Source organism: Jaculus jaculus, chromosome 2 (genome assembly GCF_020740685.1).
Source record: "Jaculus jaculus isolate mJacJac1 chromosome 2, mJacJac1.mat.Y.cur, whole genome shotgun sequence".
Taxonomy (NCBI): domain Eukaryota; kingdom Metazoa; phylum Chordata; class Mammalia; order Rodentia; family Dipodidae; genus Jaculus; species Jaculus jaculus.
In genome coordinates this window covers 106475318-106488142 of record NC_059103.1, presented here as the reverse complement: position 1 = coordinate 106488142, position 12825 = coordinate 106475318, and the positions used below count along the sequence as shown (strand labels likewise).

Sequence of the window (12825 nt, the reverse complement as noted above, 5' to 3'; positions counted from 1 at the left end):
TGCCAGGCTGTCTCACAGAGAGAGAGAGAACAGCTGGAATGACTCTGGATAACTTGGGTTTTTATAGAGTTTTTCATTTTGAGAAGGGGATATAGAAGACAAAGGACTGAGGAATTCAGGAGAGAGCAGAGATCAAACAGAGAAGCTAATTGATCAGAGGTACAGAGACCAAACAGTGGAGATAATCAATCAGAGGATGAGTTGCCATCAGAAGAGAAACCAGGTTGTCTCTTAAAAAAAAAAAAAAAAAAAAAAAACGCAGGAAACTGTGATTGAGGGCATTGTTAAGTTAGGGGATAGGCAATATCAACATCTAAAGTTGCATCAATCAGGCTACTGTCATTCTCTTTGTTCATATTGATTCCATCTTGGAACTCTTGTCCTGCCTAATATTCCAGCATTTTGTTAAGGATAAGGGGGCATGGTTGTCTCTCATTACTGTTTCTTGTTGTGAGGGGCTGTGGTTAGGTGTTTCAGGAGATGCTGGTGTCTGTGGCTCACAAATCCTCTTGGAGCAGGTGATGGGGAATAAAGTCTGAGGAGGATAAAAGTTGGTATTGAGTGAAAGTTGGTTGAATGATTGATGTTTATTTGGTTTTGGGTGCACTTCCAAAGATAAGGGGCTATCAAGAGTAGAAGAAAAAAAAAGAGTAAAAGAAATATCCCCATCAATGGCCTGAGTAACAGTAGTAGCCAAGGCCAAACAGTTCCAAAGATATCCCATGGTCCTAAAGACATTGGGTTGCAGGATAGTCAACCGAAGTTTGGAGCTTTTTAAAAAAAAAAAAATCTCTAATTCTACTTTACCCAATTTTAGGAAAAGACAGGTTCCTCCCTTTTCAGCTATGATGAGGTTGAGGGCTTGGTGGTTCTGAAGGACTACTGATGTAAAATAGGTGAGCTGTTCATGCAGCAGGTGAAGGGCAATAGCAGAGTCCTTAATAGATGTGCTGAGTTCTGTGGAAAGGTGTTGATAATAGATAAGACTGTGTTCTAGTCCCCCGGCCAGCCCTGTAGCTGTGATAGAGGAGGCAATGCTTATTCCTATTAAATGAACTGCTCTTCTGGCATAAGTTGGGGTACTGAGTGTGTTGGAGAAGAAAGTAGGATAAGTCACCCTCTGTATAGAGGGTGAGGTTAGGTATGAAGGTAACAGGAACACAGGGAACTGTATGTTTTATGGGGGAGATGGAAGTGTACAGAGCAGAATCACATAAGAAGTAAATCACTGCTAGTAGAGTTTGATTGTTAGAGATTATTTTTCAATGTCCCTGGCCAGTATTACAAGTATCCTTATGCCAGCAGTCAAGAAGACCTTAAGGGGAGAGAGGAACAGAAAAGGAAAAGATGGGTTCCCAGGAACAAGTGGAACCTAAGTGGAGGTGACATTGGATAAGAGTATTGCAGTAATAAGAGTCTGTTGAAGAGACATGCAAAGAAAGCAGTCAGTACAGTTTGCTAAATGGAGCTGGTTGAGCAGGGGGCATAGGAATTTAGGATAGACATCCAAGGTGGGGTGGAAAGGGAAAGGTCATAGAGGTGTGTTGAAGATCATCATGAGCCTTCTGTATAACTCAAACTGCATGTATGACAGAATTTTGGGCCATTACTCTGCTGTTTGGAGTGACCTTGAAAACCTTCATTTTCCTCAGTAGAAGGGTCTGTCCACTATGTCTACTGAGTAGGCCACTCCAATTCCAATTGCCCATTTCTGGCCCCAGGGATCATTAATTGCTAAAAAATAAAATAAAATAACATTTCTCCCTTGTTGTCTGAGTTGTTGTGGAGTGAAGCCATAACCTGGCCTACTGTAATGATATCTAAAATTCCATCGGGGGCACACTCCCCATTGGGTACTTTTCCTGCAGTCAGGGTTAGTCTAGTCCTGAATCAGGCAAATAAACTTAGGCCACGATGAATTGAGGTTACAGGAGTTAAAAGCACAACCAGGAGGTCCAGTGGAAGCATCAGAGATGAAGAAGGAAAGAGAAATGGGTGCTACACATCTTGAGATAGGACAAAAGGAAGATATAAGGAGTTTGTTGTTTCTGTCTGCAACTAAGACATCAAAATTCCAAGCACAAATGAGAACATTTAAATATTCAGAGGCCAAGGAGAAAGAATACATCATAAGAGAAGGTTGACAGGGAGTTATTATTGCCTCTATGGGAAGTATTCTGATATGCTGGAGAGTGCAGCAATATGGGAGATTTTAAGTTTAAGGGGACCAGTTGAGGTAGAAGAGTACTTATCCCCTGTTGGGTCAGAGTCAAGCAATGGCATCTTGACCCATTTCAGTTGGGATAGATGGATCAAGTTGGTGATGCCTTGGAACTTCACTGCCTTAAGAGTGGTGATAATAACCAGGTGAGGTCCAGTCCAGTGAGGCACGAGGCTCTGGGGTTGAGACTGCTTAAGATATACCTGATCACCAGGGTTAAGAGAGAGAGAGTAATGGGTTCTTTTGATGGTTGAGGTAGAACATGGCTGGCATGTTCTCGAAGATTTCTAATGAGAGTGAATGCTGGAAGTGCTCATGGAGAGGCATATTTGTTAGGGGAGGAAGGTTTCCCAGGACAAAAGGGTGACCATAAATGAGTTGAAAAGGTCTGAGGAAAGAGGGAGCTCAGGGGACAGATCTGACTCATGCAAGAGCAAGTGAGAGAACTTGCATCCAAGGCAAGCAGAGTTCAGTGGTTAACTTTAAAGGGCTGCTTTTAAGGATGGCATTTGACCTTTCCACCTTGCCTGAGGATTGGGTTCTATATGGGATATGTAGTCCCCAGTCTATTCCCAGGGCTCTGCACACTTCCTGTGTTACCTTAGAGATAACAGCCAGTCCCTTGTCAGACTGGATTGTAAAATGAAGGCCAAAGCGAGGTACAGTGGACTCAAGGAGGTGGGAGGCAACTATATTTGCAGTTTCCCCATTGTTGGGAAGGCTTCAACTGATCCCAACAAAGTGTCTATCATAGTGAGAAGGTATTTAGTCTTTTTGTGAGGAGACATATGAGTGAAGTATATTTGCCAGTAATCCCCACGGAGAGGAGCCCAGTGTTGGTGAGGTTTGAAGGGGGCCAGGTTCCACCTTATGGAGAGGCTTTGGCACAGAGAAAGCAGGCTCGAGCCACAGAGTAAATAAGTGAGGAGAGGGTAGGGGTGGCAAAGTAGAGTCAGAAATCTTTGTAGGGGACAAGCACCAATATGGAAAAGATTATGTAAGTGGGTTGATATGGTGGTAGCCAGGGGATCATCAGGCAGGCAGTAAAGGTCTCCTAAGAGTAACCAGCCCTGTAGGCCCAGGACAGCACCCTGTCTTATGAAAGCCTGATATTGTTCAAGGGTATAGGAAGGACTAAAGGAGGCTGGGGCAAGGAAAAAAGTTGAGGATATGCCTATATTCTGAAGACTAGATTCTCTGATTACTCTATCTGCAAACCAGTTTCCCCAGGCCACAGATGAGTTTAGAGGCTGGTGTCCCCTACAGAGGATGATGGCTGCTTTTGTGGGGAAGTAAGAAGCTTCTAGTAGTGTAAACATAAGAGACCCATTGGTAATTGTGGTTCATTTTGCTGAGAGAAAGACTATCTTCTTCCAGATGACAGCATGGGGGTACAGAGTATGAAAAGCATACTTACAGAATGTGTATATTAACTGTCTTCTCTTGGGCTAAAATGAGGGCTCTAGTGAGGGCAACAAGCTCAGCCTTCTGGGATGTACTTCTCTTAGGCAATGGACCAGTCTCCATTACATGGTCATCTGATAGAATAGCATATCCTGATACTCAGGACACCCGCAGGGTGGTAGAAAACCTTCCATCTATATACCAAATGTGGTCAGGGTCAAGGAGGGGAGACAGTGAGATTGTGGTAGAAAAGCTCCTCTAAGGTGTATATACTGAAGTGTGTAAGTTGTTTAGGTAGAGGTAGAAGAGTAGCTGGATTAAGCATGGGGCAGGACGCTAAAGTAATGTTTGGGTTATCTAGAAAGTTAACATGAAAAAGTTGGAGTTTGGATGGGGCTAGGGTTGATCCTATGAGGTGAAAGAACTGTGCACTTTTGGCAAAAGATGAGTTTTCGCACATCCTGGGCCAGGAGTGCTGCTGAGGCTAAGGCACATAGGCAAGGTTTCCAGCCCCAAACAGAGGTTTCTAATTGTTTGGAGAGGTAGGCCACTGGGGCAAAAGAGGGCCCTTTCATTTGCCCAAGACAGGAACTCCTAGTACCATTCCTCTCTTTTCAGCACTACACAGGAGAAATGCCTGTTGGAGATAAGAAAGAGCCAGGGCTCATGCTCTCAGGAGGGTGTCTTGTCAGTGAGAAAAAGCAGTATCTATCTCAGTCTGGGGATCAAGCAGTTTACGTGGGTCCCCCTTAACCTTGTTATAGAGGAGTTTTGCCAAGAGGGCAAAATTGGGAATCCAAGTTCTGAGGAACCCAGCAAAGCCAAGAAAAAATAGAATTTCTTCTTTAGAGGTAGGAGAGGAGAGGGAGTGAAGAAGCTCTTTGCGAACAAGGGTGAGTAGTCATTAGGTGGGAGTAAAGAGGAAATCAGGAGGTACTTAACTCAGGTTAGCGAGAGTTGGGCCTTAGTGGGGGAAACTCTGTAAACCCTGGAGCCTACAAAGTTGAGAAGCTTATTTATATGTCATCTGGAATCCAGAAGAGAGGGTGAGCAGAAAAGAAAGTCATCAACTCTCTGTTAAAGTGTGCTAGGTGACAGGTCAAGGGATAGGAGGTCAGTGGCTAGAGCTTGGCCAAAAGGTGGGGGCTGTCTCTAAACTCTAGGGGAGGGCAGTCCAGGCTAGTTGAGTTGCAGTGTGGGTACCAGGGTCTTCCCAGGTGAAAGTGAAGAGATCAAAGGAGTCAGAGTGGTGATGCATAAAGAAGAAAGAATCCTTGAGGTCAAATACTGAGAAGTGAGTGGTAGAGGAAAGGATGTGGGAGAGAAGGCTATATGGGTTAGGCACTACCAGGTGACTGGGTAGGACAGCAGCATTGACTAAATGAAGATCTGGGACTAATTGGTAAGTTCCATTAGGCTTAATGACAGGCAGGATGGAAGTATTGTAGGGGGAATGAGTGGGGCGGAGGAGGCCATCATGAAGGAGGCAAGAAATGAGGGGTTTAAGTCTCTGATGATGTTTACATGAGATTGGATATCAGAGCCAGCAGGAGAACATGGTAGAGTCTTTGAGCTTGATCAGAACAGAGAAGTGATTTGAGGCCAGAGCAGGCAAAGAACTATCCCACACCGAGGGGTCAACCTCAGAAATGGGAAGGGGAATGTTAGGAGTTTTGATAAGAGAAGAAGCTGCTGGAAAATGGTGGATGAGCATGGGGAAGGGGTGTTAAGGAGAGCAGAGTTTTTGCATGAGGTCTTGTCCCAAAACTGGGGCAGGACAAGAGGGCGTTACAAGGAAAGAGTGGGAGGGTGGAGTGTTCCAAACATTGCAGGATAGAGGGACAGTAACACAAGGGGAATGGGGCCAGCTCTTACACCTACCACAAAGATCTGTGAGGGCAAAGTCTGGCCAGAGTAGGGTGGCAGAACTGACCATGTGGCCTCCTTATCTAGCGTAAATGAGACAGGCCTACCTGCCACCTAGACTGTTACCCTGGGCTCTTCCATGGTGAAGTGAAGAGTATTGTCAGGGACCAAGGTCCCAGGGCACTGTAAGTCTTCAGCAGCCTGGCCAAGGAGATCTCTGAGTTGATTCTGTGAAACCAAAGGGAAGGGGCTGGCCTAACTTGAAAAGTCAAAGAGGGATGTAGACATTCCAGTGTCCCCCAAGTGCACAGTGAGGGCAGGGTCCTGGTGGCAGGCGTGGGTTGGGGCAAGCTCTGGCCCAGTGCCTGTTGGTGCCATACCTAAAACAGGGCCCCAGTGGGGATGGATTGAAGTCCTGATGTATTCTTTGGAGTAGCCCAAAGAACCGCAGTGTCTGTGTTAGTCATCCCTTGAATTCTTCCAGGTTTTCATTGGGCTTTAGAGTTATACAGAGAAGTTTATTAAAGTTAACAACCTTATAGGAAGCCTCCTGTAGGCCTGCTAAGAGGCAGACAACCATCCCGTCCAGTGCCACCCTCCTTGGGAAAAGGGGGGGGGTGGGTCCTGAGCAATAGGAACATGGCCCTTGTAGTCCTGGTATGGATCTTCCCTGGGAACTGCCACAGCACCAACTGGATAGGATGGATCAGTTAGATGGATATCATCAGTGTGGGTCTGGGCAGCCACCCAGGTGTGCTCATGTTTGTCTGGGGTGAGAGTGGTAAAAGGACAACATAGAAGACATGTCAGGTAAAGTCATAGGCTTGAGTAAGGTACTGAAATTCCTTAAGATAGTGGGCAGGGTCAAAGGAAAAGGATCCTCAGCACACTTGAATTTGAGAAAGGTTAGACACAGAAAATGTGATATGAACACATACAACTCCCTCAGTCCCCACCACCTCGCATAGGGGAAAGACTCCACCTATGTGTGGGTGGGTATGTTGAGCAGGAGGAAAGAAGGGAGGGGATGGAGAGGGTGGCAGTGGTGAGGACAGGTCAGATGGAGGTAGGTTAGGGTTGTTGAGGAGGAGGAGTGGGTGGAGCAGTAGGGGCCAGTCAGCGGGGTTTGATATCATCCTGGAGCCTTAATTTCTTTACATTTAGAAGTAAACAAGCCAGGGGACAGTTTTGGCAGCCTTATTTCCTGTCTCAGATGATAGGGAAAAGGAAAGGGTGTAGGAGGAGGCTCAGGTAAGGAGGAGAGGAGGAGAAAAAGAAGGCATGCTCCTGAAGGAGTAATTAGCTGTGAAGAATGACATCTCAGGAAGGGGGGAGGGGGAGAGAGACACGGAATGCAGCCAAGTGTTTTGTTGTTGTTGTTTGCTTTGTTTCATTTTTCCCTTTGAATCTTCAGGTAGAGGTCTGGGGGCATGCAGACCAGAGAGGTTTGGGAGATGAAGCCCCAAACCAGCCGGAAGGGTGTAAATTACAATGGCTCAGTGTCACTTATGCCCAAGGCAGTTGGGTGCTCAGAGGTGATACCAATGCCAGTGGACAGCAAAGCTGCGGCAGGCAATGAGGCTGCGGCCCTGGGCCGGGCACTGAGGGCAGCTGAGGGAGCTCAGCGGGGAGTGGGTCCCTCTTGGAGAGTGGCTAAGGAAGTTGGACAGTGAGGAGAAGGAGGGGCAGGAGCTACAGGCTCCTCTCCAAGAGTAGCAGAGTTAGTTAGGTGAGGAAAAGAAGGAAGGGGAAAGAGGAGAGGGTCCCAGGCTGGAAAACTGAGATGAAAGACGTCCCTCAGGACTCAGTGGGCAGGGGGCAGTAAGGGATGTCCCCAGGTGTTGAGAGTCTTTCTCAAGTCCTGGGGTGTGACCTGATGTGCCCATACAGTTTCAAAGAGTGAGGGGTATATCTCTGAGAGCAAGAGCAGGCCAACCTGGGACAAGAGAGACACTCCCCTAGAAGGAAAGGGTAAGTGAAGGTTTGGTTTAGAGGACAGAAAAGGTGGGGGGAGGGGTATTCTTCCTCCGAGAGCAGCCAACTTGTGAGAGATACTTACTGAAGGGTGGCAATGAGGGAAGGAGACGTGAAGCCCAATCCTGGTGAGTGAGGAAACCTGTACCTGGCAGATGGATGAAAGCCCTCAGAGGGTCAGTGGCAGCTTGGTGGACTTGTCAAGGGAAAGAAGGGCTGGCTGCCCAAGAGCTCAACCAGCAATCTCCTATCTGAGCCACAGCACCAAGATGTAAGGTTCGTGAATGACCAAAGACCACACATAACCAGAAGAAAAAGAGAGTTGTCTACTAGTGATATAAGAAAACAGGAAGTGAGTTCCTTATGGCAAAAAGTGATCAAGCAGAGGCAGTGACCACTTCACAGGGACACTTAATGTTACTTTTACAGCATTCACTGTCAGACCCTATTCTGTAGCAAGAACTCAACAATCTTAAAATATGCAAAATAGATGAAATAGCCACTTTTCACTTACCTTTTTTTCCTCCTGCAGTGCTATTATTTCGTAAAACCGTGGGATAAATGAGCTGTAACAATTCTTCTGTTGATCTTTCTTGATGTTTATATTTTCACAGTATAATTTCTTTTTCCTTTAGAAATTTGAGACAGAAATTGAGTTTCCAATTTTAAGTCTATAAATATTTATACAAGCAAAAACAACAGTTTTTTAGAGAAACATTTCCTACTTTAGATGTATGTGGTAAGATCAATAGGTTAGATTAATATATTCAAATTCTTATAAAAAGTATTTTATGATGGTTGGTTCTGCTTTTTCCTGTTCAGACACTATTATAATGCTGATCTAACAACTATCCCAAAAAGGAAATGAAATGCAAGTTACATCATTAATTGACATGAAAGACATCTAATAAGTTTTCTGTATATTCTGCTTGTGTGTAAAATCTTTAGAATTCAAAATCCCTTGGCATTTCAATTATTTTTTAAAATAAGAGGAAAAATATCTCTCTTTTATTTGTATCATGAGGCAATCAGCAACAGCTGATCTTAGAAATAAACAGTAAGCTTATTTCCATTTCAATTTAGACAACCTAAAGAAAAAATAAGTGGTTAAGAGACCAAGGTTTTAAGTCAGACAGCCTGATAAGAACCCTAACACTGCTGTTATGACCTTATATATTTCCTCTAACTTCTCTTAGCTTTTGATTCTCCTACTATAATTGTAAATACTAGTAATAAATTCTCCAGAATGCAATGATGAAAGTACAAAACATATGTGAGGCACTTAGTGCCATACATGGCCCCTAATAAATCTACCATAACTTTTAGCTATAATTATATCAAGAATTGTATTTAGGGCTGGAAGGATGGCTTAGTGCTTATGGCATTTGCCTGCAAAGTGAAAGGGCCCAAGTTTGATTCCCCAGGACCCACATTAGCCAGATGCACAAAGTGGCACGTGCATCTGGAGTTCATTTGCAGTGGCTGGAGGCCCTGACATGCCCATTCTCTCTCTCTCTCTCTCAGTCCCTCTCTCCCTCTCCCTCTTTCTCTCTGTCAAATAAATAAATAAAAATAAATAAAAAAGAATTGTATTAAGCTACACTGCTACACTATTTTTGCATTTACTAAGCAGAAGTTCAAATAAATCAAATGTATATTTCCAACAAGCTAAACGTCATGGGAAAACATAAATCAAAACTTGTCACAGTCATTGCCACTGTCTTCTTTGTGCTATGCATTTACCAGACTAGCTCATTATTAACTGCTTGCTTTACCTAGTTATACTTGCACAAAATTCAAACAACAAGTTTGTTTTCAAAACCTCAAGTGGATTGACAAGTAATAAATTTGTACTTAGGATATTAGGAATGTTACATATTAATTTTATCTATGTCCTTTCCAAAGAGAGGTAAGTAATCTTCACAATCACAATGACTAAGTACCTCCACCTTGGTTATATATCAAACCTTCAGATAGTTCTGACTGAACCAATAACATTAAAAAGGTCCTCAAAAGAAAAATACATCAAACTGTCTCCAGCCAGGAGGAACCAACTGAACTTCAAATAAAAAGAACGACAGTGCAGGCAGCCAAGTCAAGGAACAAAGAGAGAAGTTCCAAGAAGTGCAGCAGCCAAGATGCAACCCATACATGTGCTTTGGCAGGCTACAGTGAGAAACACCAAGTGGAAACTAGGAGAAATAGTGTAATAAAAACCAGTGCTACTGGTACTGGCACAAAGACAGGCATATAGATCAATGCAACAGACAGAGGACCCAGCTGTAAATTCAAGCAGCTACAGCCATCTGATTTTTGACAAAAATGACAAAAAGATGCATTAAAGAAAAGACAGCCTCTTTAACAAATGGTTCTGGGACAACTAGATATCTGTATGTAAAAGGATGAAAATAGATCCTTCTCTCTCTCTCTCTCTCTCTCTCTCTCTCTCTCTCTCTCTCTCTATATATATATATATATATATATATATATATATACATACAATATATTATAATATATATAAATATATATATATTGTGTGTGTATATATATGTGTATATATATATATATATATATATATATATATATATATATATATATATATATACACATACATACAAGAATGAAGTCCGGGCTGGAGAGATGGCTTAGTGGTTAAGCACTTGCCTGTGAAGCCTAAGGACCCCGGTTCGAGGCTCGGTTCCCCAGGTCCCACGTTAGCCAGATGCACAAGGGGGCGCACGTGTCTGGAGTTTGTTTGCAGTGGCTGGAAGCCCTGGCGCGCCCATTCTCTCTCTCTCCCTCTATCTGTCTTTCTCTCTGTGTCTGTCGTTCTCAAATAAATAAACAAAAAATTAAAAAAAAAAAAAAGAATGAAGTCCAGATGGATCAAAGACCTTAATTAATATTACACCTAAAATTCTGAAAATTCTAGAGAAAAAAGTGAGGAAAACACTTCAATATATTAGCATAGGCAATGACTTTCTGAATATAGCCTCAGTTGCTCAGAAAATAAAACCACTAATCAATCACTGAAACCTCATGAAATTACAAAGTTTTTGTTCAGTAAAGGATACTGTTAATAGAGCAAAGAAGCAACCTACAATATAGAAGAAAATCTTTGCCAACTATACATCTGACAGAAGATTAATATCTAGGATATACAAATAACTCAGAAGACTAAATAATACGAAATCACACAACCCAATTAAAAATGTGCTATGGAACTAAATAGAGAGTTCTCAAAGGAAGAAATACAGATGGCATATAAACATCTAAAAATGTTCTATATCCATAGTCATCATGGAAATGCAAATTAAAACTACTTTGAGATTCCATCTCACTCCTGTCAGAATGGTTATATTCAAGAAAACAAATGACAAGAAATGCCAGTGGGGATGCAGAAAAAGAGGAACGCTTTTACACTGTTGGTGGGAATGCAATCTATTTCAGCCATCGTGGAAATCAGGGTGGAGATTCCAAAGAGAGCAAAAAATAGATTTATCATATGACCCAGGTATACCACTCCTAGGCATATATCCTAAGGACTTTTCTTACTACCTTAGAAATATTTGTTCAACCTTGTTTATCGCCACTCTATTCACAGTAGCTAGGAAATGGAACCAGTCTAGATGTCCCTCAACTGATGAATGGATAAAGAAGATGTATTCACATAGAAAGTGGCCTCAAAATTCATGACCTCAAAGTGCCTAGCACTACAGCCCTCATAATAAGGGGAAAAGATAATGATGTCAAAATAAAAGAGAGACTAATTGAAAGTAGAAGGGGATATGATGGAGAGTAGATTTGTGAAAGGGAAAGTGGGAGAGAGGAGGGAAGTATAATAGTTATTGTTTATAATTATGGAATTTGTCAATAAAAAAGTTTTTTAAAATATTTTAAATCAATGCTGCTTTCACTTTGGGTTAGAGAACCTACTTTTATAGATGGTAGGAATGCCAAGGAAACTCAAGACCCATCAAATGAGAGGAAGAGAAAGCCTTGTGCCTAGAGCTGGGATGAGTCATGTCTCATACCCACCAGGGCCTGCAAACATTACGGAGGAAGAGCCACATTAAATATGGGTGCTGCTCTCTTAGCTAGCCCAAGAACCCCCTCCAGGGAGACAGAGGAAAGTCAAAACTCATCTAAGCATAAAATGAGACGCTGCTGAGAACTCAACACTAAAAGAAATTTCTAACACACCCTTCCAGACTCAGGTAACATTGGTGAAGAGAAGGAGAAATGAATCTCAGCGCCACAAAGTAAGAAGTTATACTCTTAGTCATTGTCCCCCACTTCTCAAGGACTAACTGTTGCATCTGGGACCCCAGAGTGATTAATTCTTCTACTGAGGAGAGATATCAGTGGAATGGGGACAGAGGATAAAAGAGGATAACCTAATGGGAATATGACCAATATACAGGATGTTCACCTGTTAAAATTCTCAATAAGAATTATTTTTCAAAAAGCCAAAATCACCAGGCATGGTGGCACATGCCTTTAATCCCAGCAATTGGGAGACCAAGGTAGGAGGATTCCACTGAGTTGAAGGCCACCCTGAGACTACATAGTCAATTCCAGGTCAGCCTGAGCTTAAGTGAGACCCTACCTCAAAAAACTGAAAAAATAAAAAATGGTAAAGGCCATAATTAAAGAACCCAACAGCATAATAATAGGAAAAGAGGGAAAGTGAGACATAGTTGGAGAAAATAAAATGGACTGTCAGAAAAAACTACCAAACAAAATCACAGAAATGTCATGTATCTAGCAAACTATAATCACTGTGGCACTTCCAAGGAGAAAACTCAAGCTGAGGTAGAAAGAATCCGGCAGAGAAGCTGGAATCTGGTAAGAAAACACAATGTTCCTCATGTGCTGTAGTAGGTTCTGAAGACAGCAGACTATTTGTTAACTTTGCTTCCATGGATTCCTGCCTAAGGCTTTAGTGTAAGGGGTCAGATATATAGAAAGAGGTATTTTCACTAACCTTCATAACTATTATCATCAACTAATATTACAGCTCTGAGTCACACTGAGAGAAAATGCCTTCTCAACTTATCTGTGACAGTTAGAATGTCAGTGTATATCCTTAACATCCTCAGGAATTTTTGATTAAGTTTAAGCTTCCTGCTTAAGTCTCCAACAACCTGCTGGAGGAGGCGTCACTGAAGGCAGATCTTGGAGTTCAATCCTAAGGTATATTTAGGAGAGGGATTTTGATTTCCTGCCCAAAGGTGTAGAGAGGGCAGTTTCAGCCCTGGTGTTTTGTGCTTGCTGACTGTTGGTGTTTGTTGGTTGTTTGGTGATGTCTCTGCTTGGGTTTATGAAAGGGAGTCAGCTTCTTGCACCAGTAATGGAAC

The 12825-nt window shown here is 42.7% G+C and overlaps 1 protein-coding gene across 1 annotated transcript in view; it reads right to left on the bottom strand.

Moving 5' to 3' along the window:
- Positions 1 to 12825, bottom strand: part of Stpg2 (sperm tail PG-rich repeat containing 2) — a 447430-nt gene that overhangs the window by 376026 nt on the left and 58579 nt on the right. Inside the window, exon 6 of the mRNA XM_004661543.2 lies at positions 7980 to 8094. Within this exon, the coding sequence (XP_004661600.2) occupies positions 7980 to 8094 (115 nt within the window). The remainder of the gene's footprint in view (positions 1 to 7979; positions 8095 to 12825) is intronic.